Below are 26018 nucleotides of genomic sequence, written 5' to 3'. Positions count from 1 at the left end.
CGCAGTGAACGGGGTAACTATTTGGAGAGATTGTGGATCGGGGCTACCTTGTGGACAATGGGGTGTGAACCTGTCGGGATTTGCTGGTGCCTACTGGGCCTGCTCGGGCTTTTAACAGTCGGCTGTAAACAACACAGAAAGGAGAGAAAAAAAGACTCCTCCAGAACTTACTCCGATCTCAATACAAAGTCTAGGGCGAGCGGAGATATTGGAAGACCCGGCTGCTGACAGTCACCACCACTTCCCACTGTGACCCGAATGTGAACCACTGCCTGGGGTCCACTTCTCTGCTTTTCCATCCAATCTCAATAGACCTCCAATTCGTGTACAAACAGTTACAGTTTACGGATACGGGGCAGTTTCGTGTATTTAATACTGTACACATCCAGACCCCGTGAATTAGCTCTGTACAAATATACCTCTGTTTGTGATCGTGTCGATATAAACAAGCCTTACATACTGCATATTTAATAAGGTACATATACCAAGCCGAGATATACCCAACTTAGTGCACAAATATTCTGCTTAACACATATCCGCAATGCCGGATTTTATAAACATGGCATTTAATTTGTGTGTTAATAATAGGCAATTAAAATATTGAACAATTGGAACGGTTATTTTAATGCTCTACATATATGAGAGTGAGTGAGAGTGAGGTGATAGTGTTTACTGACATCAGTTGTAGATGCCTTGTTTTTCCGTCATGTACAGAGTGTGTTCCAGTATATTTTGTGGCCTGTGCCTTTTCTTTGGAAATGTCCGTACTCAGCGAGTCTTACCACGAGATTTTAATTTTCCGGGATCTGCATTTGTTTTTGTTTTGCGCTGCCGAGCTGACTTTATCACCAGTGAGGGTGAAACCGTTTGAAAGGTAAAACCGCTCATCAAACTGTTTCAGCTATCGGGAAAGTGGGTCTTTCTGAAAGGGCGCTTTACATCGATTTAGGACAAATACAGGGTTGGGGAGGGGGGTGGTTAGGAGTAAACGTGAAATGTCCCAATTACTTAATGAAATGTGTAATGAAAAATCACAGTTTAAAATTCCTTGGAAGGAAATGAATTCTTGTTAAGAAGAGATTTTTCAATTGTCACAGATGGGAGGTAGCTTTTCCCGTGGTTTTTGCTAAGTGCCCAGCACTTTATTTAAGTACATTTTTAAAAATTGTTGAAATGCACAGACTGTGACATCTCAGGAACATTTAATGCACTAAACCGCAATCAGGAAATAACTGAGATCACTCCAGAATCGCTGTGTTTGCCCTGCTCTTATTACCGGAATTTAAATGATTCAACCCGTTTGTGTAATTAAATGGGAAGGTTCTGAAAAACTAATAAACTCTCGCCTTGTTGCTGCTTTTTATAAAATCGTCAAATGGTTCTAACACGCGCTGATAAAATGCTGGCTTTATTAATGTAAAATTGTGTTCCCTCTTTCCATTTCTCTCAGAGCAAGGATGCTTGACTCAAGCGTGACCCTGAGACTAAACTCGTTTGATACTCAACACTTTGGAGTATTTATTGGACTGGGCGTGTCTAGGGACCGTTGTCAAAAGCCAACTTGTCTTAAACAAACTCTACATAGATATTAACTCAATCGACTGGTTTACCGGCAACGGGCTGGAGCGATTAGTCGGGGCAAATCTATCTCTCTGCCATCCGCCCTTTTATTTAAAAGAAACTGAAGCCCTTTATGCTCGTTCCTCCCTTCCTTCAGGCCCCCAAATCCCTGAAATTCGGGAGGGCCCCTGTTCCCCTGCCCTGAACCACTAGCGCAAGTTTCCCAGGCAGAGGAATCGGAGCAATTAAATGGGGAAATTTGGAGGTTTCGAAATCCCTTCTGCGATACCAGGCAGGTTCATTCTAATCAAAACGAATTGCGCTTATAGTTAAATAATTTTGTTTTTAAAAAGTCCTGGAGAAACTCAGTAGGTCTGAGGAGAGAGAGAGGCAGAGTGAATGCTTCGAGTCCACCGTGACTCTGAATCGGAATTGGCACAGTCCTGTGGAGGGGGTGGGGAGCTGGAAAGCGGACAGCCCGACCGGAGCTTTCCCGAGAGAGCGGTTCCCTGAGATTGCCGGGTTGTGATTCCGTTCCGAACCTTGTATCACTCCCTTTTTGGTACAAGAAGGAAGACCTTGCTATCAATTCGTTGAGATAGCCACTAGTGTTTAGTGTCTTAAAACAAGTGGACAGGCTTGTGAATGGGGCCGAACGGCCCTCTTGCATCAAAACTCCGTGAGTTTTTCCTGGGCTCGGCTCGGCTCGGCCTGTCCCAGACTCTGGAACAATCTGGAGCCCGGGTCGATCGGAGCAGCCAACCCAGGCAGGGGAGCGAGGGCCTGGAGTGGGGAGGGAAAGGAGGAGCTGTCAGTGAACCTGGAGATGGGGGTGTGTGTGGGGAGGTGGTATTCCAGGGATAATTGGCCGCCGGGTTAAAAAAAAAGCTCATTCGGGAAATCGCTGGCGTTGCCCAGTTTAGTTCGGTATTGAATTTTGTCTGGTTGGAGATTCTGGAAGGCGCTGTGGGATGTTCGGAGCTCGCCCCTCGCTGTGGATTTGTCAGCGCTTAGCCAATGGCCGGGGGGCTGGGGGAGGCCTTCACTTGCAGCCAGTGAGGGGCTGAGGAGGAGTAGGGGGTGGGGAGGGGTGGGGGGAGGAGGAGGAGGAGGAGGGGGGAGGGAGGAGGTGAACACATCCTCCAACCCAATGCAGAGCCGGAGAGATGAGAGCTCCCTCCTTCCTCCACTCTCAGAGCTCACACCTTGACTCCACAAAGTCCCGCTGTACCAACATGCTCCTTGGATTTCCTGAACTAACCAGAATTTTCTTCTAGGAGATTTGAGCGGGTCTCTCTCTCGCGCGCTCTCTCTCTCTTTTGGGGAAGGAGAGGGGGGCAATTGTTTTGGGGGGTTTTGAGGTGGGGTCTCCTTTCCGCGATGGATCAGTCTGGGACCACGCAGACCCAGCCTCAACACGAACCCATCAGCTTTGGCATCGACCAGATCCTCAGTGGCTCTGACCAGGAGAGCTGCCTGCAGCCCAGCGCCAGGGTCTCGGAGGCCGGTTACTTGAGCAGTCCGGTCAGCGGCGCCTACCCGGGCTTGGCCACGGCTTACCCAGCCATGGGGGCTACATACGAGGACAGCGTGTCGGGATCTTACAGTGTTAACCTGAGCATGAACGTCAACGGCCTGGCGTCCGCCGGAGTCATCCGTGTGCCCGCTCATCGCCCGGTCCCTCAAACGGCCATGCCCACCGTGTCAACCGTGGCCGGTTTGAGCGGCCTCAACTTCCCCTGGATGGAGAGTAGCCGGAGGTTTGCAAAGGACAGACTCACAGGTAAGGGGAGGGGAGGGCTGTGGGGGAGGCTAACTGATACCCCGGGCTCTGTCAAAACTCCCCAGCCCCTAATGGTAATAATCCCAGACACCTCCACACACACCCAACACACACACACACACAGACGCACACACACCCCAACACCCACCCCAACACCCACCCCAACACACACACACATACCTAACAGACACAGACCCCCAACACATACACACACACCTCCAACACACACTCCAACAAACATAGACCCCCAACATACACACACCCAACATACACCCCAACACTCACCCCAACACACAGACCCCCAACACACAGCCCAACACTCAGCCCCAACACACACAACACACAGCCCAACACTCAGCCCCAACACACAGACCCCCCAACACACACCCCAACACTCACCCCCAACACACACGCACACACACATCTCCCCAACACACATCTCCCCAACACACACACACACTCAACACACACCTCAACATCACCCCCAACACATATAGACCCCCCAACACACACGCACACGCACATACAATGTCAGCGAGTAACCCCAGCAAAGTTTGCGCCTTTCTGTCCAACTCTAGCGCACTTTGCAAATTCCATTTCGTTCGGTCATTCTCTACAACCGATGGTCCATTAAAATTCAAACATAAATCGAAAACCTTCAGATGCTGGAGATCCGAAGCGAATTTGCTTGTAGAAACTCCGCCAGCAGCTGTCGAGAGAGAGAGAGAGAGACAGCGAAACAGACTTCGCGTTTCGAGTCCACAATTCGACTAATCACAATTCGTCAGATTTCACTGATTTTCATTTATAATTTCGAAAACACTTTGTGCTTGAACGGAACGACATTGAGTTGAAAGAGATTGGCCATCTGTTCAGCAAAAAGAATCTTTTTTTTAAAAAAATAATAGATGTTAATAATAAACATTTTTTTTATTTGGTGATACTGTGGGGGGTTATGAACGGTCAATCCTCCGGGTTATGTTCAAACTGAATTAGTAGAAGTGGAATAAAAAAAACCCAACTCAGACTGAGACAGTGGGTTAGGATGTACTTCACGAGGGTTTAATGTGATCTCTGATCTCGTTAAGACTGGGATCTGCTGGAAATGATTGACATGTGGTCATTTAGAATGGAGTCAAATCAAAAGAGAAGCCAGTCCTTTCGACTCCATCTTAAACGGGAGACCACTGACTTTTAATCTGTGCACGCCATCGCCCCCCCCCACCCCCCAATCCCCTTCACCCACCCCAAGTCCCAGATTCCACCCACCCCCGTATTCCCCCTGTCAAAATCATCTCATTTGTTTCAGTAAAATCCTCTGTCACCCCTTCGAAACTGCAGTCAATACAAGTCCTGAAAAATGTGTTGCTGATCTCCAACATCTGCAGTCCTCACTTTCTCCTAGTCAATACAAGTTCACCCGGATTAAATTGACTCCAAAATACTACCTCGCGACCCCCCACCCCCTCCACCGCCCCCTCCCCACCAAAGCTCAGACCAGCGCTAGAGGGAGAATTGCATCCTCAAATCACCAGCAAACCATAAAATCTTTTATCTTAAATAATTCCCTTTTTCATTAAGTTTTGATTTTAAACACTAACCAATGCCATGTACAAGATGCATCTCTTTCCCAAATAAAATAACCCCTTCAGACCTTAAACTACAAAAATTAAATAATGGCAAGAAAAACAATTTAAACTGTTCCTGCTCACCGCTAAATAGCACTCCCCTTGCTCCCCCAGTGCTGGCTGCTACTACACTAGCGCTGAATCTCCCCGAGGTTTGGAAGCGGGGAATCGGCCGTCCAAACCCTGCCCTCGCTGCACTTCTTTCTGGATCGGGCTCCAGTAGCTTCTCCGAGAACACAGAGAGACCCGAAACCGTGACCGTGACAATCTCCTGTCAGTGCTCAGCTGTTTAACTGCCTACAGTCAGAGCTCTGGTCGTTCAAAATATATCGAATTGGTCAAAAAAAAGTTTTGTTTGCAATTTTCAAATAAAACCTTAGCCATAAAGAATCCATTTGAAAGACTACATCTCAAACAGAATACATTCCCGCTTGCTATATTTTACAGAAGTTCCACAATATCAATACAAACACCTAAATTGCATTTTTGTTTTGAAATCCGTTCAGCTCAAAATTGAGCGACTTGAAATCGCTAATCGCTTTAGGAAAACAGTCTTTGTGTGATCGTGACGGGATTCCGAGAGTGTTTGTTGTGAGCGGCTGTGCGTGTGTATCAGTGTGTCTGTGTGTGAGTGTGAGACTAAAGTTTGAGAGATTGTGTGTATGTGTGAGTTTCAGGAGTGTGATTGTGAGTAATTGTGAGTTTGAAGAAAAGTATGCGTGAGTAATTGTGAGCGTGAGGGAGTGTGTGGTGTGATTGTGAGTTTGAGGGAGGGAGTTTGTGTGTGTGTGTGTTTGAGGAAGCATGTGTGTGCCTGCGTGTGAGTTTGGGCTTGAGAAAGTGGGCTTGCGTGATTATGCGTTTCAGGGAGTGTGTGTAAATGTGAGTTTGAGGGAGTGCAAGTTTGTGAGTAATTGTGCGTTAGAGGGAATGTGTGTGATTGTGAATTTGAGAGAGAGAGAGCGTGTGTGTGATTGTGAATTTGAGTGTGTGTGTGTGTGTGAGTGAGAGAGGGCAGGTTGAAGTTTCTTCCTTCAGCTTGTTTACTTGTTCTGGGAAAGAATCCTATGTACAAAAACATAGTAGCGAAGCCGGTCCCAGCTCTGACAAGTCCGCTGGAGTTCACTGAGGGGCCTGTTCCCTTTGTTTCTGTTAGCAGCCTTGACCCCTTTCACCGTGACACGGCGGATCGGCCACCCTTACCAGAACAGGACTCCCCCGAAGAGGAAGAAGCCCCGAACTTCTTTCACCAGGATTCAGATCTGTGAGCTGGAGAAGCGCTTTCACCGCCAGAAGTACCTAGCCTCGGCGGAAAGAGCGGCGCTGGCAAAATCTCTCAAAATGACCGACGCTCAAGTCAAGACCTGGTTTCAGAACCGCAGAACCAAGTGGAGGTGAGTGGAGGCAGATTGGAGGGAGGGGGAGAGAGGGAGTGAGGCTGGGAGGGAGGAAACGAAAAAGAGAAATGCGGAATTGGGAGGGAAGGAGCGAGAGAATGGGAAGGACAGTGTAACTTGTTCATCACCAAACAGGGAAAAGCTGTGAGAGTGCGTGAAATTCCCACATTTACAAATACAGAAAGAGCACCAAAAATTTCGGCTTTGACTGAATTAGTTTTAACAAAGGACAGACAGTGAGTTAAATTAATATTCACAATAAGAACAAAAGAGGGGATTAACATTTATACGCAGGGAAATGAAATCACAAAAAAACTTTAAATGAATACATACAAAACACAAAAGCAAAATGCTGCCGATGCGGGAAATTTAATAAACAGATATTGCTGGAGAAACTCAGCAGGTTTGGCAATATCTGGGGAGAGAGAGCAGAGATACCTGGTGGGTATTCCCAGCATTTTCTGGTGATTTTATTTATTAATTGAGTTTAATAATAAAGAGATCAATTGTAATTATATCTTGAAATGCTTGTAAAATAGAACAAAATTAATCAAGGAGCAAAACAGTGAAATCCCGACATTTAAACACAGCGGGTGGTGATAGGGAGAGTTACATTTTCACAGAAGCAGATACCCGTGACCCGAGATAATAATTACTGTAATTAAAAGACAAGCGTTTGAGATGTGGAAAATACAGTATTGAATAAAATGCAGCGAAGCAAACTAAAATTAGTACATTTAAACTAAAAGTAGAAAATAAAATGAATAGAATTACACAGAAAGAGAAATGTGATAATCCGTTATTGGAAACAAGGTCATAGAATTTACAAAGGAAGATGGTAAAATGATGAATTAAAACTGCAGCAATAGAGTGAATTTGATGGAATTATAGTACAGAGAATTAATAGTTAAAATACAGAGAGAGGCAGCCAAATCAATATAATGAAATATAAACTTCGAATAAAATTAATATATTTAAAATGCAGGAATGGAACAGAAAATTAATCTAATTAAAAGCAGATAGAGTGTCCTGGTAACCTGAATTAAATTACAGAGAAAGAGAATATCATTAGTCCAGTTAAAATACAGAGATGGAATAAAATTATTACATTTAAAATGCAGGTATGGCAGAGACAGTGTAAATAAAACTGAAATGCAGAGAGGAGTCACATTAGCAGAATTAAAATACAAGGATGGAAAGAATTTTTAATAGAGTTAAAAATGAAGGGGTAGATCATTATTGGAATTTAAATAGAGGGATTGGGAATAGCAGAACGAGAAGTGAAATAAAGTGAAACGCTAACTGAACTAAATTACTAGGATCGCGAGTAACATTAACAATAAAAAATACAGAGATAGAAAGTAACATATATAGAATTAAAATCGATGGAAAGAATGAAATATTAAGAGATTTAAAAGATTTTAAAATTAGGGAGTAACATGATAGAAACTAGCAAGACAAAATTAAAATACAGCAATACAGAATAACATTAACAGCATTAAAATACGAAGATAGAGTATCATTAATAGAATTAAGATATAAACACAGAACAATGTTAATAGAATTAAAATGTGGAGTCAAGATTAAAAACGAATTTATTTCTAAGGATAGAGTAACATTATCAGCGTTAGAATAAACGGATATAAAGTAACAGCAGCATTATAATTAAGGGATGTAGATTAGCATTAATAGAATTAAAATATAGAGATAGAGTGTAATGTTAATGTAATTAAAATTCAGGTATAGAAAGTAAAATTTGATATAATTTATAGGGTTCGATGGTAAGAGTAAGTGAATTAAAATACAACGATAGCGAGTAACGTTACTAGAATTAAATTCGAAATATAATTAGTAACTGTTGTAGAGTTTGAACAGAGGGGCGTGAAGTTAACGAGAGAACCATGTTGTAATGTGGATTGAGTGATACGTTTGTAACAAAGTGAGTGATACATGTGAAGTTAATAAAGTGAATGAGATGCAGAAAGTCACGTTCATCGACTTAAAATGGAGTAAATGGAAATCATTTGAAAAACAAGGAAGTGATGTAGAACTTGATAAATTACACAATTTAATAAGGTGAGTGACAGGGAGCTAGGATAAAATTAATGCAGAGTTCACAGAGTACGGACTGATGTGGGGACAGGCGAATATTTAATATATTTTAAAGACGAGGAGGTGACTGAGGGTTAGTAACATGAACCTATTTCAACGCAGGGACTGACAGCGATTGACCTAAACTGTGGGAACTTGGGTAAAATTCACAGTCACAGATAGTGAATGATACCGGGAATGTAGAGGTTGGTGAGAAACTGTCCGATTTTAAAACCGCGTTCCAAAGGATTGAACCGAGACAAAAAAAAATCACTGAGCCCAAAGTAATCCTTAATCTGAGGTAGGAGAACGGTCCGTGTCCCGGAATTCCGGGGCTCGGGTCCATCAAATTGGGTTGGTGAGAGTTAGGTTTGCAGCTCCTATGTAATGCCAGGTAGCAATATCATAACTTCCATGTCACAGGAAGTTAAACGCAAAGATCTTTCCGTTGTCAGCGTTGCAGTTGGACATACAGTAACACACCTCGGCGTTACTAATGTCTGTTAATTGCTGAATTATTTCTGGAATATGGAGACAGAGGATGCTTCTGTCCGAGAGGGAGAGGGACAATGGAAAAAGGGGAGACGATCGTTCTGAAGTGCTCCATTAAAATCAAAACCTCTCATTCCTCTTGGGCTGTGGGAAACTGAATCTAACACTGGCTTTTATTTTCACAGAAGGTTAGTTTTGATTTATGTAATTTTCATTTTATTTAATAATTAAGTAAGACTCGACTGACCTTGGAATCCAATTTTTCACCGTAGGGCTGTTTTAATAAACTTTCTCGGCAGTAATAACCCCTCTGATGGTGAAACAATGACTTAAAACGAGTTGGAATAGAATGGGAGAGAGAACCGGCTACAGATTTACAGACTGCGAGGAGTACATGAATAACACAATCCAAAGCGATACATAAATACAAGTAAATCAGGAAGTTTTCATTATTTAAACAAAGGACATCGACCTAAGTTTTTATTCAATTTTTTTTTGGAAAAGGGAGCAAGGCAGCTCTGTTTACAATCTCCCTGCCTGTTAAAATGTCGCTGCATAAATTGACTGCAACATTAGGACATGAACGATGGAAAGTGCAATGATGAATATTGTAACTGGGATTCGCAAGGCTGGTTTCTTTATTTTCCTTCCCCGGGTTTTATTTATTCAGAAGGAAGAATAATCTGGGCCAGAGAGAGACGCGAGTTGTGCAGAGACTGACACTAATGGCTTGTTAGCGGGGACTGACCCATTTACAGTGCTCTGTCTGACGAAATAGATTCTGGACAAGATGATAACATCTGTAATAACATCAGTAAGCAACAGCAACAGGATTATAGAACAATCTGTTATCGGAACTGCAGCCTGCAGTTCCCGCTGCCGAATAGGGAACTGTGGAGCTAGGGATGGGGGTCTCTTGTTAGCAGCCTTGAAAGGCAGGAAGATTGGAAACGCCAACTCCCAGTCCTGAGCACAGAGACAGAAACTCTGTCTCTCCCTAAAATGGGGGAATCGCCCTCAATGAACTGATTGATTCATTCATTGATTTATTGTCACGTGTATCGAAGTGCAGTGTTTTGTTTACGAGCAATACTGGCAGATCATAGTGGGCAAGAATGGACAGATCAAACAGACTTAGACAGAGGCACACAGGTTACACTGCATATGGGCCGGGTGCGTTACCTTTCCCACTCTCAGTCCGATTGGGACGGGCACGTAAATGAAACAAAAACAGAATTGTAGGAGTGACTCGGGACATCCGGCAGCTTCTGTACACAGGGGAACAAAGGGAACCTTTCAAGAGGAGACTCGCTCGACCTTTCGAAATTACCACAGATTCGCTGAGTTTTCTCAGCAGTTTCTGAGTTTATTCCACATTTCCACCATCGGCAGTATTCCATGTTTGGATCGTACGGAGAGGAAATCGGAGCAACTCAGAATGTGATAGTGGGTTTGACAGTGCATACCTGCGTGGATTAAACTAAGTGTGTTAGTATGGGTATCAAAATTAGTGTATTACTGTAGGGTTTTATTGTTTGTGTGTTAATATGGGTGGGTCAAAGTGAGTGTGTTTGTGGAGTGTGCTAGAGTGACAATGTTGGATTGAGTATGTTCGTGTGGGTGAGTCGGAGTGAGGGTGTGTAGTGAGCTCGTATGTATGCTAGTGTGTGTGTGTCAGTGTGTGCGTGTGTGTGTGTCACTGCTCTAGTGACAGTGCTACAAGTGTGTGTTTATGTGAGTGTGTTAGAGTGAGTGTTAGTAGATTGTGTTAGAGTGAATGTTAGAGTGTGCTAGCATTATTCGTGTGATTCAGTGTGTAAACACCTGTATGTGAGAAAGGGAGGAAGTGTCCTCTAGTTGCAAGAGTGTGCTCCAATGTGTGCAATCTGGTATTAAGTGTGTGTGTGTGTGTGTCAGTAAGTACACATTGGTGTATACGTGTTTGCACGTGTGAGTGTACTCCTCTGTGTGTGTGCATTTGTATACACACATCTGTGTCTATGTATGTGTGTGCATCTGTGTGTGTCTGTGTGTTTGACCTTGCATGTGTGACTGTATGTGTATGTCAATGTGTGTGTGTCTACTCCAGTTTGTGATTGTGTGAGAGAGACAGTGCTTGCTCTAGTGTGCATGCATGCCTGAGCTGTACTGTGTATGAGTAAGTGTGTGTATGACAGCAGGAGTATGTGAGTGCTCTGGGGAGTGTGTGTGTGTGTACATGTGTGTGCTGTGATGTGCATGAATTTGTATGTGTGCATGTGTGAGAGAGACAGTGTTCTCTAGTGTTTGTGTGTGTCTACATGTGCTGTGGTATGTGTGAGTGTTGTAAGTATGTGCATGTGAGAGAGCGTGCTCCAGTGTTTTTTCTCTGTGTATTTGTGTGTAAGAGAGAGAGACTGACTCTGGTGTTGTAAGTGTGCATTATGTCAAAGTGTGCATATGGTGGAGAGAGCTCAGGTTTCCTTCCACGGTCCAAGATGTGCAGGTTAGGTGGATTGATCATGCTTAATTGCCCACAGCATGCAGGGAGGTGCAGGCTAGGTGAGTTAGCTATGGAGAATGCAGGGTGACATGGTGGTGGGTTGGATCTGAGTGGGATGCTGTTTGGAGGGTCAAAGTGGACTTGATGGGCTGAATGGCCTGCTTCTACTCTGGAGGGATTCTATGGAGACTGATTCTGGTGAATAAGAGTGTGTATGTGAAAATGTACACCAATGTATATATGAGTGTATATGAGGGAGAATACAAGTGCATGTGCAGGCATTTTTGTGAGGAATGGAATTTTCTCCAATATGTAAGTATGTGTGTTTGAGAAAGAGACAACTGCATTGTGTAAGTGTGTTTATGAGCTCTAGGGTTTATAAATGTGTGTGCAAGAGAAAGAGAGAGATGGAGTGGAGTGAGAATGTGTAGAATCACTACAGTTTGGAAGCAGGTGGGAGGAAACCAGAACATCCAGAGCAAACCCACACTGTCACAGGGAGAATGTGCAAACTCCACACAGACAGCTGCCTGAGAGTGGAATTGAACCCAGGTCCCTGCTGCTGTGAGGCAGCAGTGCTAACCACTGAGCTGTGTATATGTGCATGACATAGAGAAAAAAGTGTACGCGTGTGTGTTTCAGTGTGCAGTTATGTTAGTTTGTGTGTGTCACAGAGAGTGCAGTCTTGTGTTTGTGTGTGTATGTGTGAGACAGAGACAGAAAGAGAGAGAGAGAGAGAGAGCACATGCCCTGTTGTATGTGAGAGTGTGTGTGTGTGTGTGTTTGTGTGCGTATGTACACATGCATGTGTGTGTTTGTGTGCATGCGAGAAAGAGGGCAAGTCGGCTCTGTTGTGTGTGAGTGTGAGAGTGTGCGTGATTGCCTTTGAGCATGTACATTAATCATAAGCAGAAGCAGGCCATTCAGCCCATCAGTGTGCTCCACTATTCAATTAGATCATAGCTGATCTGATAATTCTCAACTTTAGTTTCATATCCTTTCACCATAATCCTCAATTCCCTTACTGATTAAAAATATGTCTATCTCTGCCTTGAATATATTTAGTGACCCAAACCTCTAAAAACTCTGTGGTAAAGAAATTCACAGATTTTCTACTCTCTTCCTCATTTCTGTCTTCAATGGGTGATCTTTATTCCGAGATTATGTCCTCTAGTCCCATACTCTCCCACAAGGGGAAAACAACCTGTTTGCATCTAAACTGTAAAGTCCCTCAAGAACCTTGCACAGTTCAATAAAGTCTCAACTCCAATGAGTGCAGGCTCAATTTACTCAAACTCTCCTCATATAGAACATTGAACATTACAGCACAGTACAGGCCCTTCGGCCCTCGATGTTGCACTGCCCTGTCATACTAATCTGAAGCCCATCCCACCTACACTATTCCATGTACATCCATTTGCCTGTCCGATGATGACTTAAATGCACTTAAACCTGGCGAAGCTACTACCGTTGCAGGCAAAGCATTCCATACCCTTACTATTCTCTGAGTAAAGAAACTACCTCTGACATCTGTCCTATACCTATCTCCCCTCACTTTAAAGTGTTGTCCCCTCGTGTTTGCTGTTCCCATACTTGGAAAAAGACTCTCCCTGTCCACCCTATCTAACCCCTGATTATCTTGTATATCTCTATTAAATCACCTCTCAACCTTCTTCTTTCTAACGAGAATAGCCTCAAGGCCCTCAACCTTTCCTCATAAGTCATTCCTTCCGTACCAGGCGACATCCAAGTAAATCTCCTCTGCACCCTTTCCAAAGCTTCCACATCCTTCTTATAATGCGGTGACCAGAACTGTACACAATACTTCAACTGTGGTCATACCAGAGCTTTGTACAGCTGCAGCATAACCTCCTGGTTCCGGAACTCAATCCCCCTATTAATAAAGGCCAAAACACTGTATGCCTTCTTAACAACCCTATCAGTCTGGGTGGCAACTTTCAGGGATCTGTGGACATGGACACCGAGATCTCTCTGCTCATCTGCACTCCCAAGAATCTTACCATTAGCCCAGTACTTTCCATTCCGGTGTATCACCTCACACTTATCCACATTAAACTCCATTTGCCATCTCTCAGCCCAGCTCTGCATCCTATCTATGTTTCTCTGCAACCTACTACATCCTTCGTCGCTATCCACAACTCCACTGACCTTAGTGTCATCCGCAAATTTACTAACCCACCCTTCTAGGCCCTCATCCAAGTCATTTATAAAAATGACGAACAGTAGTGGACTCAACACTGACCCTTGTGGTATGCTGCTAGTAACTGGACACCAAGATGAACATGTTCCATCAACTACAACCGTCTGTTTTCTTTCAGCAAGCCAATTACTGATCCAAACTGCTATGTCTCTCACAATCCCATTCCTCTGCATTTTGTATAATAGCCTACTGTGGGGAACCTTATTGAACGCCTTGCTGAAATCCATATACACCACATCAACCTGTTTACTCTCCACTACCTGTTTGGTCACTTTGTCAAAAAACTCAATGAGATTCGTTAGGCACAACCTACCCTTCACAAAACCTACCCTTCATATGATAGGAGGACTGCAGATGCAGGAGATCAGAGTGGAAAAGTGTGGTGCTGGAAAAGCACACCTGGTCAGGCAGCATCTGAGAATTAGGAGAGTCAAAACGTCAACTCTCTGCTACTCAGATGCTGCCTGATCGGCTGCACTTTTCAAGGATCACACTTTTTGACTCTCTTCATATGATAGTCTATCCATATCTTGGATTAACCAAACGAACCTTCTTTGCCTCCAATGCCAATATATCCGTCTTGAATAAGGGACCCCAAACTGTTCAAAGTATTCCAGCTATGGTCTTACAAGTGCCTTGCATAGTTTTTGCAAAACCTCTTTTTATACTCCCTTCCCTTTGAAATAAAGGCCAACATTCTATTTGCTTTTCTTGTTACCCACTGAACTTGGATGCTAGCTTTTATGATTCATGGACGGGAACTTCCAAGTCTCTAAAGCTTCCTACAGTCTTTCTCAATTTGAATAATCCTTAGCTCCTCTATTGTTCCTGTCAAAGTGCATAACCTCTCATTTCCTCACATTACATTCACATGCCCAGGTTTTTGCCCACTTGTTTAACATGTCTATACCCCTCTATATATTCCTTGTGTCATTCATATCACTTGCCATTTTGTGTCACTCACAAGACATGGTGATAGTACATTCACTTTCTTCATCCAAATCTTCAAGGGGTACAGTTAGTTCAGTTGCCTGGTCAGCTGGTTTGCAGTGGAGAATGATGGCAGCAACACACGTTCAGTACCAGCTGAGGTTGTTATGAAGGTCCCGCCTTCTCAACCTCACCCCTTGCCTGAGGTGTGGTGACCCCAGGTTAAACACACCACCAGTCTTTTATATATTATAAATAATTGTGGTTCCAGTCCTTATCCCTGAAGATTAGGTTGCCATTACTGAAATTGTCCACCTTTATCCAAGTTAGTGGATACTATCTATTCATGTTAGTATACTAATTCCAGCACCATGGACTCTTACCTTATTAAAAAGTCTAATTTGTGGTACTTTTGGGACACCTTCTGGAAACCAAATATATTTCAGCCACTACTCCCCATTTATTCATCCTGCTTGTTACCTCCTCAAAGAATTATAGTAAATTTGACAGGCATGATTTCCCCTTCGTGAAGCTATGTTGATCCTGCTTAAGGGAATGTGTGAGTGGGTTTGGAGTATTAAAGTTGGTCTCTGTGACTGTGTGCATAGTAGAGGTTGGTTTAAATTATTTGTTTCTGAGAGTGTGTGTTTATCTGGTTGTGTGTGAATCTGTTTGTGAGGTGTGCATCTGTTTCAATGGGCTGTAAGTAACTAACGTTTACTCTATTCTAGTTAGTTATTGAACAAATAAACAAATTTTGAACCATATTCTCACAGTACAGGTGTGGGTGTAGGGGACAGAATATTTTACCAATGATAGTGTTAGTGCAGGAGCTTATGTTCAAGATTGTGTTCAATCCACCAGGCATCTCACACATTCCAGGATCCATCAGTTCCTTGAGATGATACACCTGCCAATCCATGCGAACAAATCACTCTCTCATTTATAACTAACTAGGCTAATTAAGTTTTATATAATAACAGGTGTCAGATTATTACTCACTAATCTGCCCATTTAACTCTCTATCTTAAACAAGGAATATTCAGATTTACATCTGTCTTATTTACAATTCACTCCTAGTGTTAAAATGCAAAACATTTTGTATTTATTCACAAACCCAAACACCACATCATCCCCAATTACTGACCATTCCACACAACCCAATTGCTGACCATCCACATCCTAATTATTGACCACCCCCACATTCCAATTACTGGCCATCTTCACATCCCAGTTACTGACCATCATCTCACCCCATTCCCCGCTAAATGTTAGCCAGCTCTTTGCAAATGCATGGAACAGACTTACTCGTGGAACCTCTTCGTTGCCCAGCCCATGGGGTTGTGAGGTAAATAACTGCACAAATGTATAACAAAGACAGATAAATCAATGAGAATTTGATGGAGGGAAGAATGAACAAATGCAAATGAATTTATTCCATATTCAAAGCAATGACAGAGGAAAAGGAAGTCTTGCAGAGTATCAGAGGTCAAGGAGGAAGCTATAGTGTTACATTTGAGATAGTGTGAGTGAGTTTAGGAATAATAGGATAAATTAGATAGTTGGGTAAACTCATTTCCAACTGGAGAAATGGACAGGAGGGTTCAGATTCCTGAGAGATTTGGAACAGACCTGGAGCAGATGGGCACCCATTTAAGAAGGGCACATTTAACCTCAATAGAGCTAGGTTAATGTCCTCTTAGGATGTTTATCTCATGTTACGATGGAGGACTTAACTTCATTTTTGCAGGGGGCAGATAGCAGCAAAAAACATTGGGGATGATGACAAAGGTGCACAGAGGACTGAGAGAGTCAGACAGTACCAAAACAAAAGAATAAATCAGAATTGGGAGCGATCAAGATGTGAAACCAAGTGACGGATTGTTGTACTAGTACAGAATTACATAGTGTGAGCTGCAGATACAGGTTTCTATCCATAATTATTGCATCAGTATAACAGAGAGAGCTGTCTCAAAGAAGTGGAGGATTGGGAGGTAATTTCTTCTTCTCAAAATATTCAGAAAAGAGTAGAGAAGGAAATGAAAGGGGACCCGCAGATTGATCTAATGAAAAGGAGAGTACTGCAAAAGAGTGTTGTACTTTGGTATTCAAAGTAAAAATCTGTTTGGTTTGAATTGAAGTATAACAAAGGAAGTACTATGCTGTGTAATTACATTTTCGGCCACCGAATAATGAGTTACTGGAGCATATTTACAGGAGAATGAGAAAAGGATGTAAGAACTACCAAACAGTGATCATGAGAAATCTCAGGATGGTACAGAAGACATGTAGAGGACAAAGAGTGTGAGGAACTCCTAAAGAGTGTAAAAGAGAATTTCCTTGATCAGTAATGAGTACTCCTGCATCAGGTCCTGGAGAATGAAGTGGGAGTGAGAATTAAGTGAAAATGATATTTGCATGGAGGACCATCTGTGACTATTGGGCAGCATGGTGGCTCAGTGGTTAGCACTGCTGCCTCACAGCACCAGGGACCCGGGTTCGGGTTCCACCTTGGGCGCCTGTCTGTGTGGAGTTTGTACATTCTCCCCGTGTCTGCATGGGTTTCCTCTAGGTGCTCCGGTTTCCTCTCACAATCCAAAGATGTACAGGTCAGGTGAATTGGCTTTGCTAAATTGCCCATAGTGTTAGGTGCGTTCGTCAGTGGTAAATATAGAGTTGGGAAATGGGTCTGCGTGGGTTACTCTTCGAAGGGTCGGTGTAGACTTGTTGAGCCGAAGAGCCTGTTTCTAATCTAATCTAAAAAAGAATGATCATAATATCATTAGACTGAGACTGTTATGGAGACTATGTATTATGGACCAAACCCTCTCAAAATATATTCAGAGGTAGTTGAGATCCTAATTTTTATTTTATTTTATGAATAAATGTAAGGTTTTGTGTTCCAGATGCAATTTGCTTGGTCAAACAACTCAATGTTAAGCAAAGCATAATCTATTCATTCACTATAGTTAAAATGCAACAAAAGAAAGAATGAAGAAAAGAATTGGCTTAGCTATAACTCTATCTGAAATCTTAATGGAATAATAGATTATTTAGCTACTAAGTAGTCATGGTTCCAATATAGTAACATCCCATAAATACACTGTTGGCAATAGGCAAATTCAGAAAATAGTTTGCCCATATGCAACTCCAGCAGCCCAGGAGGAAAAGCATCAAGAGAAATCTGAGAGATCATAACAGGAAGAGATATACTACAGCAACAGACCTAGCAACAACTGATGCAGAAAAACTAAGAAACTAAAAATTCTGATTCTGTGAGAGCTTAGCTACACCCATTCAGGCTGCTTCTATTGTTCCAACATTTAAAAAAATCCAATGCCTCACAAATTGCTTACTTTAGTATTCTGTGGAAACTGCTCAGCACCTCTGTCTTAAAACGTCTATTAAAAAAAGGCCAAAATAACCTCTTAAAGCCGTAATATTGTCACATATGGTACACACCAATAATCACAAAAACCCTGAACCAGCAAGGTTGACTGGGGATATGGTTCAGGTCCATTGGGATCATAACTTGGCAGATAAAACAATAATTAGTCTTGTGGACTGATTCAGCGCAGAATTGGACCATATGAGACATTCAAACAGGAGACAGTCCAGGTCACCAAACCCTAACCAGCTAACAATATACACGGTAACATGAGCCAGGAATGGAGGGAAAGGGTCACTTGCAAGGTTGGTAATGTGGAAGCTAATCAAATTTAGTATAAAGAGTGTAGAGAAGAGCAGAAATGTAAAGAAGAGGCAAAATGAGTTCCTAAGACTAAATTAGCAGGTAATTTGGAAGAAAAAGCCAAACGAAAATGCTTCCCAAATAATAACTAGAAAAGGATGGTCAAAGGTCATGGGAGATATTGTGAAGTCAGCGGGCATGATGTGAAATGAGTTATTTGTACCTTCATTAAAAAATAGGGTTTTGCTAATCTAGCAGTCAGAGAAGTGGATCATAACATTTTTGGAAAACAGATAAAGAGAAAATAATTTAAAAGTTGCCATTCCTCAGAGTAGAAAACTCATCCAGTGAGAGAGGAAATAGCAGTTGCTTTTGGAAGTAAGGATGTAGATGGTGAAAGTTCTGGCCACACATCTCCAACATTTCTTGAATTTTTTTTGGGAGGTGGGGACGGTGGTGGTGCAGGGGGAGCCTGCCAGAGGCCTGGGACATTGTAAATATTACATAAATAGATAAATCTTGAAACAGAAAGCCAACTAGCCTAACATGTATCAGCGGAAACTTTCAAGACAGTAGTTTGAGCCAAAATTAATTGTCACATTGAAAGACATAGGTTAATCAATGACAGTATTTTTTAAACCAAATTGTGTTTGGCTAACTTGATCAAATGACTTGATAAGGTAGTGCAGAGGGTTGATGAGATTAGTGCACTTGATTATGAGCTCATGAACTTCCAAAAGGAATTTGACAAGGTGTCACATAATAAACTTAATGACAAAATTATGGTCTAACAAACGAAAGGTACAGTGTCACATGATTCCAAAGTGACTAAGGATCAGTGAACAGGCAATAGTTGTGAATGGTTAGATTCCAGGCTGGAGGGTAATATTAGTGATAATTCTCAAAGCTTTGAATTAGAGCCTCTTATTTTTAAAATACATTGCACGCGCGCACACACACACACACACACACTTGGGTTCGCAGATAGTACGAAATTCATCAATGGTACAAACTTCAGGATGACACAAACTGGAAAACTGGGCAGACAAAATGTGTATGAAATTTAATACAGAAACGTGGAGTGATACATTTTGGCCAGATTAGTGACAAATGACAATATGAATTGATGGTACAATTTTAATAGAGATGCAAGAGCAGAGAGACCTGGCAATGTATACACATCAATCTTTGAAGAGAATCCTCAAAGGAAAAAACTTTTCCAGGAGTTTGAAGATACAGCAAGGAAATTGAAATGACATAGTAGGGGGGACTGGACAATGGGAAAGCAGAGGAATAGGATCAATGGGAGAACAGAGGAATAAGATCAATGAGGTAGTAAGGGAATGGGGTCAATCAGATAGCTGAAGGTGGGATCAATCAGAAAGTAGGGGAATAATATCAGTTGAATTGCAGAAGAATGGGATAGCAGAGAATTGGGATCAATGGAATGGTGGAGGAATGGGCTCATTTGGATAGCAGAGGAATGGGCTTAAACTGATAGCAGGAGATCATTTGGATAGCAGAAGAATTGGATCAATGGGATTGCAGGGGATCAATAGCATGACAGATGAAAGGATCAATATCATTACAGGAGAATGTGATCAATGGGATCAATGAGACAACAGGAGAATGGATTAACAGAGGAATGGGATTAATTTGATTGCAGGGGAATGGGATCAATGGGACAGCAGGGTAATGGAATAAATGGGATAGTAGGGGAATGGGATTAATCAAATTGTATGGGAATGTGATAAATGGATAGCAAGAGAATGGGATCAACTGGCTAGCAATAGTTTGAGGTCAATGGGATAAAAGAAGAATGGGATTAATGGGATAGTGGGGAATGGGCTCAGTAGGATAGCAGCAGAATAGGCTCAATGTCATAGCAGGGGAAAAGGATCAGTAGGATAGCAGGGGAATGGGACCAATCAAATTCAAAAGGATTGGGATCAATTTGATAAGAGGGGAACAGGGTTCAATCAGATCACCAGAGGAATAGGATCAATTGGATAATAGGAGAATGGGATAAATAAGATAACAATGGAATTGGGTCAATATGATAGCAGGAGAATGGGATGAATGGGATAGCAGAGAATGAGATCAATTGATTAGTAGAAGAGTGGGAGCAATCATATCACAGGGGAATGGAATCAATGTGATCATAGGGAATAAGATCATAATTGGGGCATCATGGTGGTATAGTGGTTAGCACTGCTGCCTCACAGCACCAGGACCCCAGGTTCAATTGCCACCTCAGGCAACTGTCTGTGTGGAGTTTGCACATTCCCCCCATGTCTGCGTGGGTTTCCTCCGGGTGCTCCGGTTTCCTCCCACAGTCCAAAGATGTGCAGGTTAGGTGAATTGGGTGGGTTGCTCTTTGGAGGGTTGGCGTGGATTTGTTGAGCCAAAGGGCATGTAAGTAATCTAATCTAAGATCAATCAAATGGAATAACTTGGATAGCTGGAGACTGGGATCAATGGGATAGTAGAAAATGGGATCATTCAGATAGCAGAGGAATGGGATCAATGGGATAAAAGCTGAATGGGATCATTTGGATAGCAGGGGAATGGGATCATTCAGATAGTGGGGAATGGGATCAATGGGATAGGAGAATAGAGTCATTGGGAAGCAAAGGAATGAGATCAATTAGATAGTATTTGAATGGAATAAATGTGATAACTGGGGAATCAGATCAAGGGATAAAAGAGGAATGGGATCAATCAGATTGCAGGGAGATGGATCAGTGGGATAGCAAGAGATCAATGGGATAGTATGGGATAAATCAGACAACAGAGAAATGGGATAAATGAGGCAGCAGGGCAATGTGATCAATTGGATAGCTGGAGACAGATCAATTGGATAGTATGGAATGAGATAGTAGAAGAATATAGTATTTGGGATAGCAAAGGGATGGGATTAATGGAATAACAGGAGAATTGAATCAATGGGTTAGCAGGGAAACATTATGAATCAAATAGCATTTGAATGGTATCAATAAGATAGCTGGGGAATGGGATCAATGGGATAACAGAGGAAAGGGAACAATTAGATTGAAGAGGTGGGATCAATGGAAAACAGTCAAATGGGGTCAATCGAATCACAGAAAGATGCAATCAGTTGGATTCCTAGGGAGGGGAATCAGATGGATTGTAGGAAATGGGATCAGTCAGATCACAAGGGAATGCCCTCAATGGGAAAACAGGAGAATGGGATCAAGGGGTCAACAAAAGAACAGGATCAATCGGCTTGTAGAGGAGTGGGATCAATGAGATGGTAGGAGCAAAGAGTCAGCCCTTGAACTGTGTGCTGAATGGTCTCTGACTTACGTGGATCTTTGACCATTCACCCTCTCCAACCCATCCCATGATATTTCATGCCAGTAAACAGGTATAAGTCAGATCAAATAACAATTACATAGATATAAATTTCTAATATGGAGTCAATGAGGCAGCACGATAGCGAATAGGGTTTCAATACACAAGGAGTGCATTCCCCGAAGTGGAAATCACCTGATGATGTGACAGTGGCTGAATCGATGCTGTAATAGATCTATGTGTTGATCGGCTGAAAGGGATTCCCAGATTACTCTTGCAGGCACATACTTTAGTGACTATGTAATACCCGGGGATCCCTGAGACACCCAAGCAGTGTGTTTGCACGTGAATCTAAGGAGAGGAACAGAGTGACAAATGAATTGGGACAGTGCACTGACAGCGACTGGTATAAAAGCAGGAAGTGTGAGTGAGTTGAATAATCCATGATCTAGAACCTCACTGCTTGTTTGGGTTTTAGAAACCCTCTGGGTGTGTTGGCAGGAATCTCTCCTGTGACAGTGTGTGCTAACACAGGGACGCACACTCACACAACGGGCACATCATTCCCAGTGAAATATTGACGTATTCGTTTATGAGTGTTCAAAGCTGAGAGCCATGCTCTCGGGGACTGCTCTAGTGTTTAGCTTTTGAAGACAGTTTGACGATGGACCTTTTCTCCAGTCGGTGTGATTCTGCTACACCCAAAGCAGTGAAATCCAAATCAGACTGAACCCAGGCCCCAGCAGCTGAGCAGAGTTGCTTCCACACCAGCTGCTGCATTTGGCAAAGAGGAAATCTTTGCCTGTCCTGGCGCTCTGGGGGGAGTATGGAAAACGTCCTGGCCAGGAACCTGTCTCCGGGTTTGACTGGGGAACTCAAACCCTATTCCCCCGTTCACCGCACGGTCACTGAGTCGGAGGTTTGACGCAGCTCCAGATCTCTGTGTTTGTGAACTCGAATAATAAAAACTGTCCCGGTGTCGAGGGGCAGGATGGAGCTAAGGAGGCGGGAATGAAGGGGTTGAAGAGGGAGAGAAAATTCCGGAAGGTGGGATGGTGGGGAGGGAAGGAGATTCGGGAAGATGGAAGTTGATGAGGGTGGTGTTTGAGGAGGATAAAGGTTTGGAGGGTGGTGTTTGAGGAGGATGAGGGTTAGGGAGGATGGTGTTTGAGGAGGATGAGGGTTGAGGAAGTTAGTGCTTGAGGAGGATGAGGGTTAGGGAGGATGGTGTTTGAGGAGGATGAGGGTTGAGGAAGTTAGTGCTTGAGGAGGATGAGGGTTAGGGAGGGTAGTGTTTGAGGAGGATGAGGGTTGAGGAAGATAATGCTTGAGGAGGATGAGGGTTAGGGAGGGTGGTGTTTGAGGAGGATGAGGGTTAGGGAGGATGGTGTTTGAGGAGGATGAGGGTTAGGGAGGATGGTGTTTGAGGAGGATGAGGGTTAGGGAGGATGGTGTTTGAGGAGGATGAGGGTTGAGCAAGTTAGTGCTTGAGGAGGATGAGGGTTAGGGAGGGTGGTGTTTGAGGAGGATGAGGGTTGAGGAAGATAATGCTTGAGGAGGATGAGGGTTAGGGAGGGTGATGTTTGAGGAGGATGAGGGTTAGGGAGGATGGTGTTTGAGGAGGATGAGGGTTAGGGAGGGTGGTGTTTGAGAAAGATAACGTTTGAGGAAGGTGATGCTGAGGAATGTATTTTTTGAGGAGGCTGAAGGTTAATGAGGAGGGTGGGGGTTAATGAGGAGGGTGGGGGTTAATGAGGAGGCTGGGAAAGAGAAAGGCCCCTTGAGAGTGGGCAGGGACAATCCAGCTGCAGCTGTAGGACAGAGTGCCTGCTGTTAATCCGCTCACCCGGGACTCAGTGGAGCCTATTTAAGGGGGGTTTTCACAGGAGGAGAGTGAGTGAAGGAGGATCCCTGTATCTGACCTGGGAGCAGGACTCTTCCTGGGTAGGGTTCCGTTCCCCCTCTCGGTTATGGGCCTTGAGCGTAGTCTCTGTAAATAGCGGGATCATGTGGAGGGATTATGTGAGGGAGGCAGTCGGGGAGGAGATCTAACTGAACCAAAGGAGGTAGCCAGGCCTGGATTTCCACTGGGCCCCGGGTGAAGAGCTTCGCCTCTGAGTTAACTGAGTCGTTATGTGTTTATCTCACCCAGGCGGCAGACAGCAGAGGAGAGAGAGGCCGAGAGACAACAGGCCAACAGACTGATGCTGCAACTACAACACGACGCCTTCCAGAAATCTCTCAGCGACTCGATTCAGCCAGATCCTCTGTGTCTGCACAACTCGTCTCTGTACGCGTTGCAGAACCTGCAGCCCTGGGCTGAAGATAATAGCAAGATGCCAGTTGTTACATCGTTAGTGTGAGACTGAGAGAGTGAGGTGAGCAGCAAATCCGAGCCCGGCTCTCTCTCTCCAAGAAATTAATCTGTGAGTTCATTTTAATTTTATTCTTTCTTTAGAAGTTGAACTGGGGGAGAGCAGCGCATCAGAGAATCTCAACATCAGGGATCGGGAAACGAAGGGGTTTAAGGAATTCTTTATTGAACTGAACAGAACTCAAAGACAACAACGTGAGGGTGAATAAACAACAAGGCACTACCGAAAAACAATTACACAGCAAAACAGAACTTCTCAAAGACTGCTTGAAAAGCTGGCGAGAGACATTCCTGCAGCAAAACTGCCTGTTGTTCAATCTTCGAGGATTAAAAATTTCTTCGTTTTGTTTTGTTAATAATTATATATTTTTAAATAACCCCTCAGGAAAGAATGAAAACAGGAGCATCTCCACATATTTATTGCTGACGTGAAGCACTGGCCTTGGGACAGAGGAAAGTAACTTTTTTTAATGTGGGCGGTCACTGAACACTCCTCCTTTCTCCGACTTGAGGGTGAGTGTGGGTCCCCTCGAGCACAGGGAAAGCGGGGAGAGTGCGCCTCCCCCGAAGAGCCACTCTCTGCTCCCCGGCTTGTGGCCTCTCCTACTTGTCGCATTAACAGCCGGGGAAGTGCCTGTGCCCTCCGCAGGTTATGATTGGGACCGTGAAGAAAGTTTGAGAGAGAAGGGACGAGACAAGTGGGATTGTGAACTAGATCGATCACTGGTGTGTGTGTGTGTGAATGAGAGAGAGAGAGAGGGAGAATTCACCGAATGTTATTAATGTGCTTCATCCATCAAGCAGAGCAGCGGTCATATACTATCGCTCAGTCTTGTCTTTCTTTGAATTCCCTGTTATTCACTTTACTCCAGCTGCGAGCCCGGGACAGGGGCTGTTTTCCCCCCGCTCTGTTCGAGAAGCATGCGCCAGAGCATTTTTAAAAAAAAATGTATGGATTTATGTAAGGGCCATCGATTATAGGTTTGACTGAAGGTAATATAATGTATATAACAAGCACTGTACACTATTAATTTGTATCTACAGAATGTGTAAATAAAAGTCGGCTTTCTTTACAAAACGAAAATCTGTATCTGAGTCCAGGTCCTGAATGTGAGCAGCACTGTAATCGCAGCACTCCAGGGCACGACAACCCCTGACCCCATGTGGGAATGAGCCATTCAGACCTCAGTCTTCACCAGTTGTTCACATGAATGCTACTCTGCCTACATATCCAACCGTACCCCATCTCCCTCACTCTTGTAATGAATACAAAAGATGAATAGCTTTGCACTCACCTCCTCAAAGTCTCCAGGCGCTTTTGCAGTGACGGTAGAAATGTATGGCAGGCAGAACCATAAACAACAATGTTTATTTGTTACGTTAGGGCAAGTTCTAATGCTGTTGACTGCGGGATCGATATTGCAGGAGGCGCAGGGGAGAACTCCCCACTTCTTAATTCAACAGCTTCCTGCGGGTATTTCATAACATGCCTCTAACAATACATTTTCACCTGGAAAGGTCGGGCCTGCACTCAGAGTTTGGAAGATTGCTCTTGTTGAGACTTACAAGATCCTGAAGGGACCGGACAGGATGTCTCCCCTGGGGATGGGGGGATCTAGAGCCAGGGCACACAGTTGTAAAATAAAGGTTCCTCCTATTCAAAACGGAAATGAGGAGGAATGTATTATCACAGAGGGTCCTTCTGGGAATCTGTTGCATTCCTATTCCCATAGAGTACTGCAGGCTGCCTCATTGAGTATGCTTGAGGCTGGGTTAGACAAGGTAAGTGAGTTAAGGTTAAAACTTCCAAGGATGCCCACCTTGAAGAAGTTCTCCTGTCTCTACAAGTGAGTGAAGGGTGGTGAGCTAGAGGTGCAGGCACGAAAGGGGAACAAAGACCAGTACAGCACAGAAACAGGCCCTTCAGCACAACAAGGCTGCTACAATTCATCACACCTTTCTAAACCAAAAATCCCTCACCTCTGCACAGTCCGTGTCCCTCATTTCCCTGCCTTTTCATGGATCTGTCGAGATGCCTCTTAAATGTTGCTATG

General features: G+C 43.6%; 1 protein-coding gene across 3 annotated transcripts; it reads left to right on the top strand.

Moving 5' to 3' along the window:
- The first annotated feature begins 2908 nt into the window (after positions 1–2908).
- LOC132823154 (T-cell leukemia homeobox protein 3-like) lies at positions 2909–25048 on the top strand. 3 transcript variants are annotated; one of them, XM_060836726.1, is made up of 4 exons: positions 2910–3343; positions 6128–6365; positions 23743–23968; positions 24049–25048. In XM_060836726.1, the coding sequence occupies exons 1-3, from the start codon at positions 2941–2943 to the stop codon at positions 23951–23953; spliced, it is 852 nt and encodes a 283-aa protein (XP_060692709.1). In that variant the 5' UTR covers positions 2910–2940; the 3' UTR covers positions 23954–23968; positions 24049–25048. The 3 variants fall into 3 exon arrangements, with proteins under 3 accessions (XP_060692710.1, XP_060692709.1, XP_060692708.1); XM_060836727.1 differs by having other exon boundaries at positions 2909–3343; positions 6131–6365; positions 23743–25048; XM_060836725.1 differs by having other exon boundaries at positions 23743–25048.
- The last annotated feature ends 970 nt before the right edge of the window (positions 25049–26018 follow it).

The sequence above is a fragment of the Hemiscyllium ocellatum genome, chromosome 16, assembly GCF_020745735.1.
Source record: "Hemiscyllium ocellatum isolate sHemOce1 chromosome 16, sHemOce1.pat.X.cur, whole genome shotgun sequence".
NCBI lineage: Eukaryota > Metazoa > Chordata > Chondrichthyes > Orectolobiformes > Hemiscylliidae > Hemiscyllium > Hemiscyllium ocellatum.
This window is presented reverse-complemented; position numbering and strand designations above follow the sequence as displayed.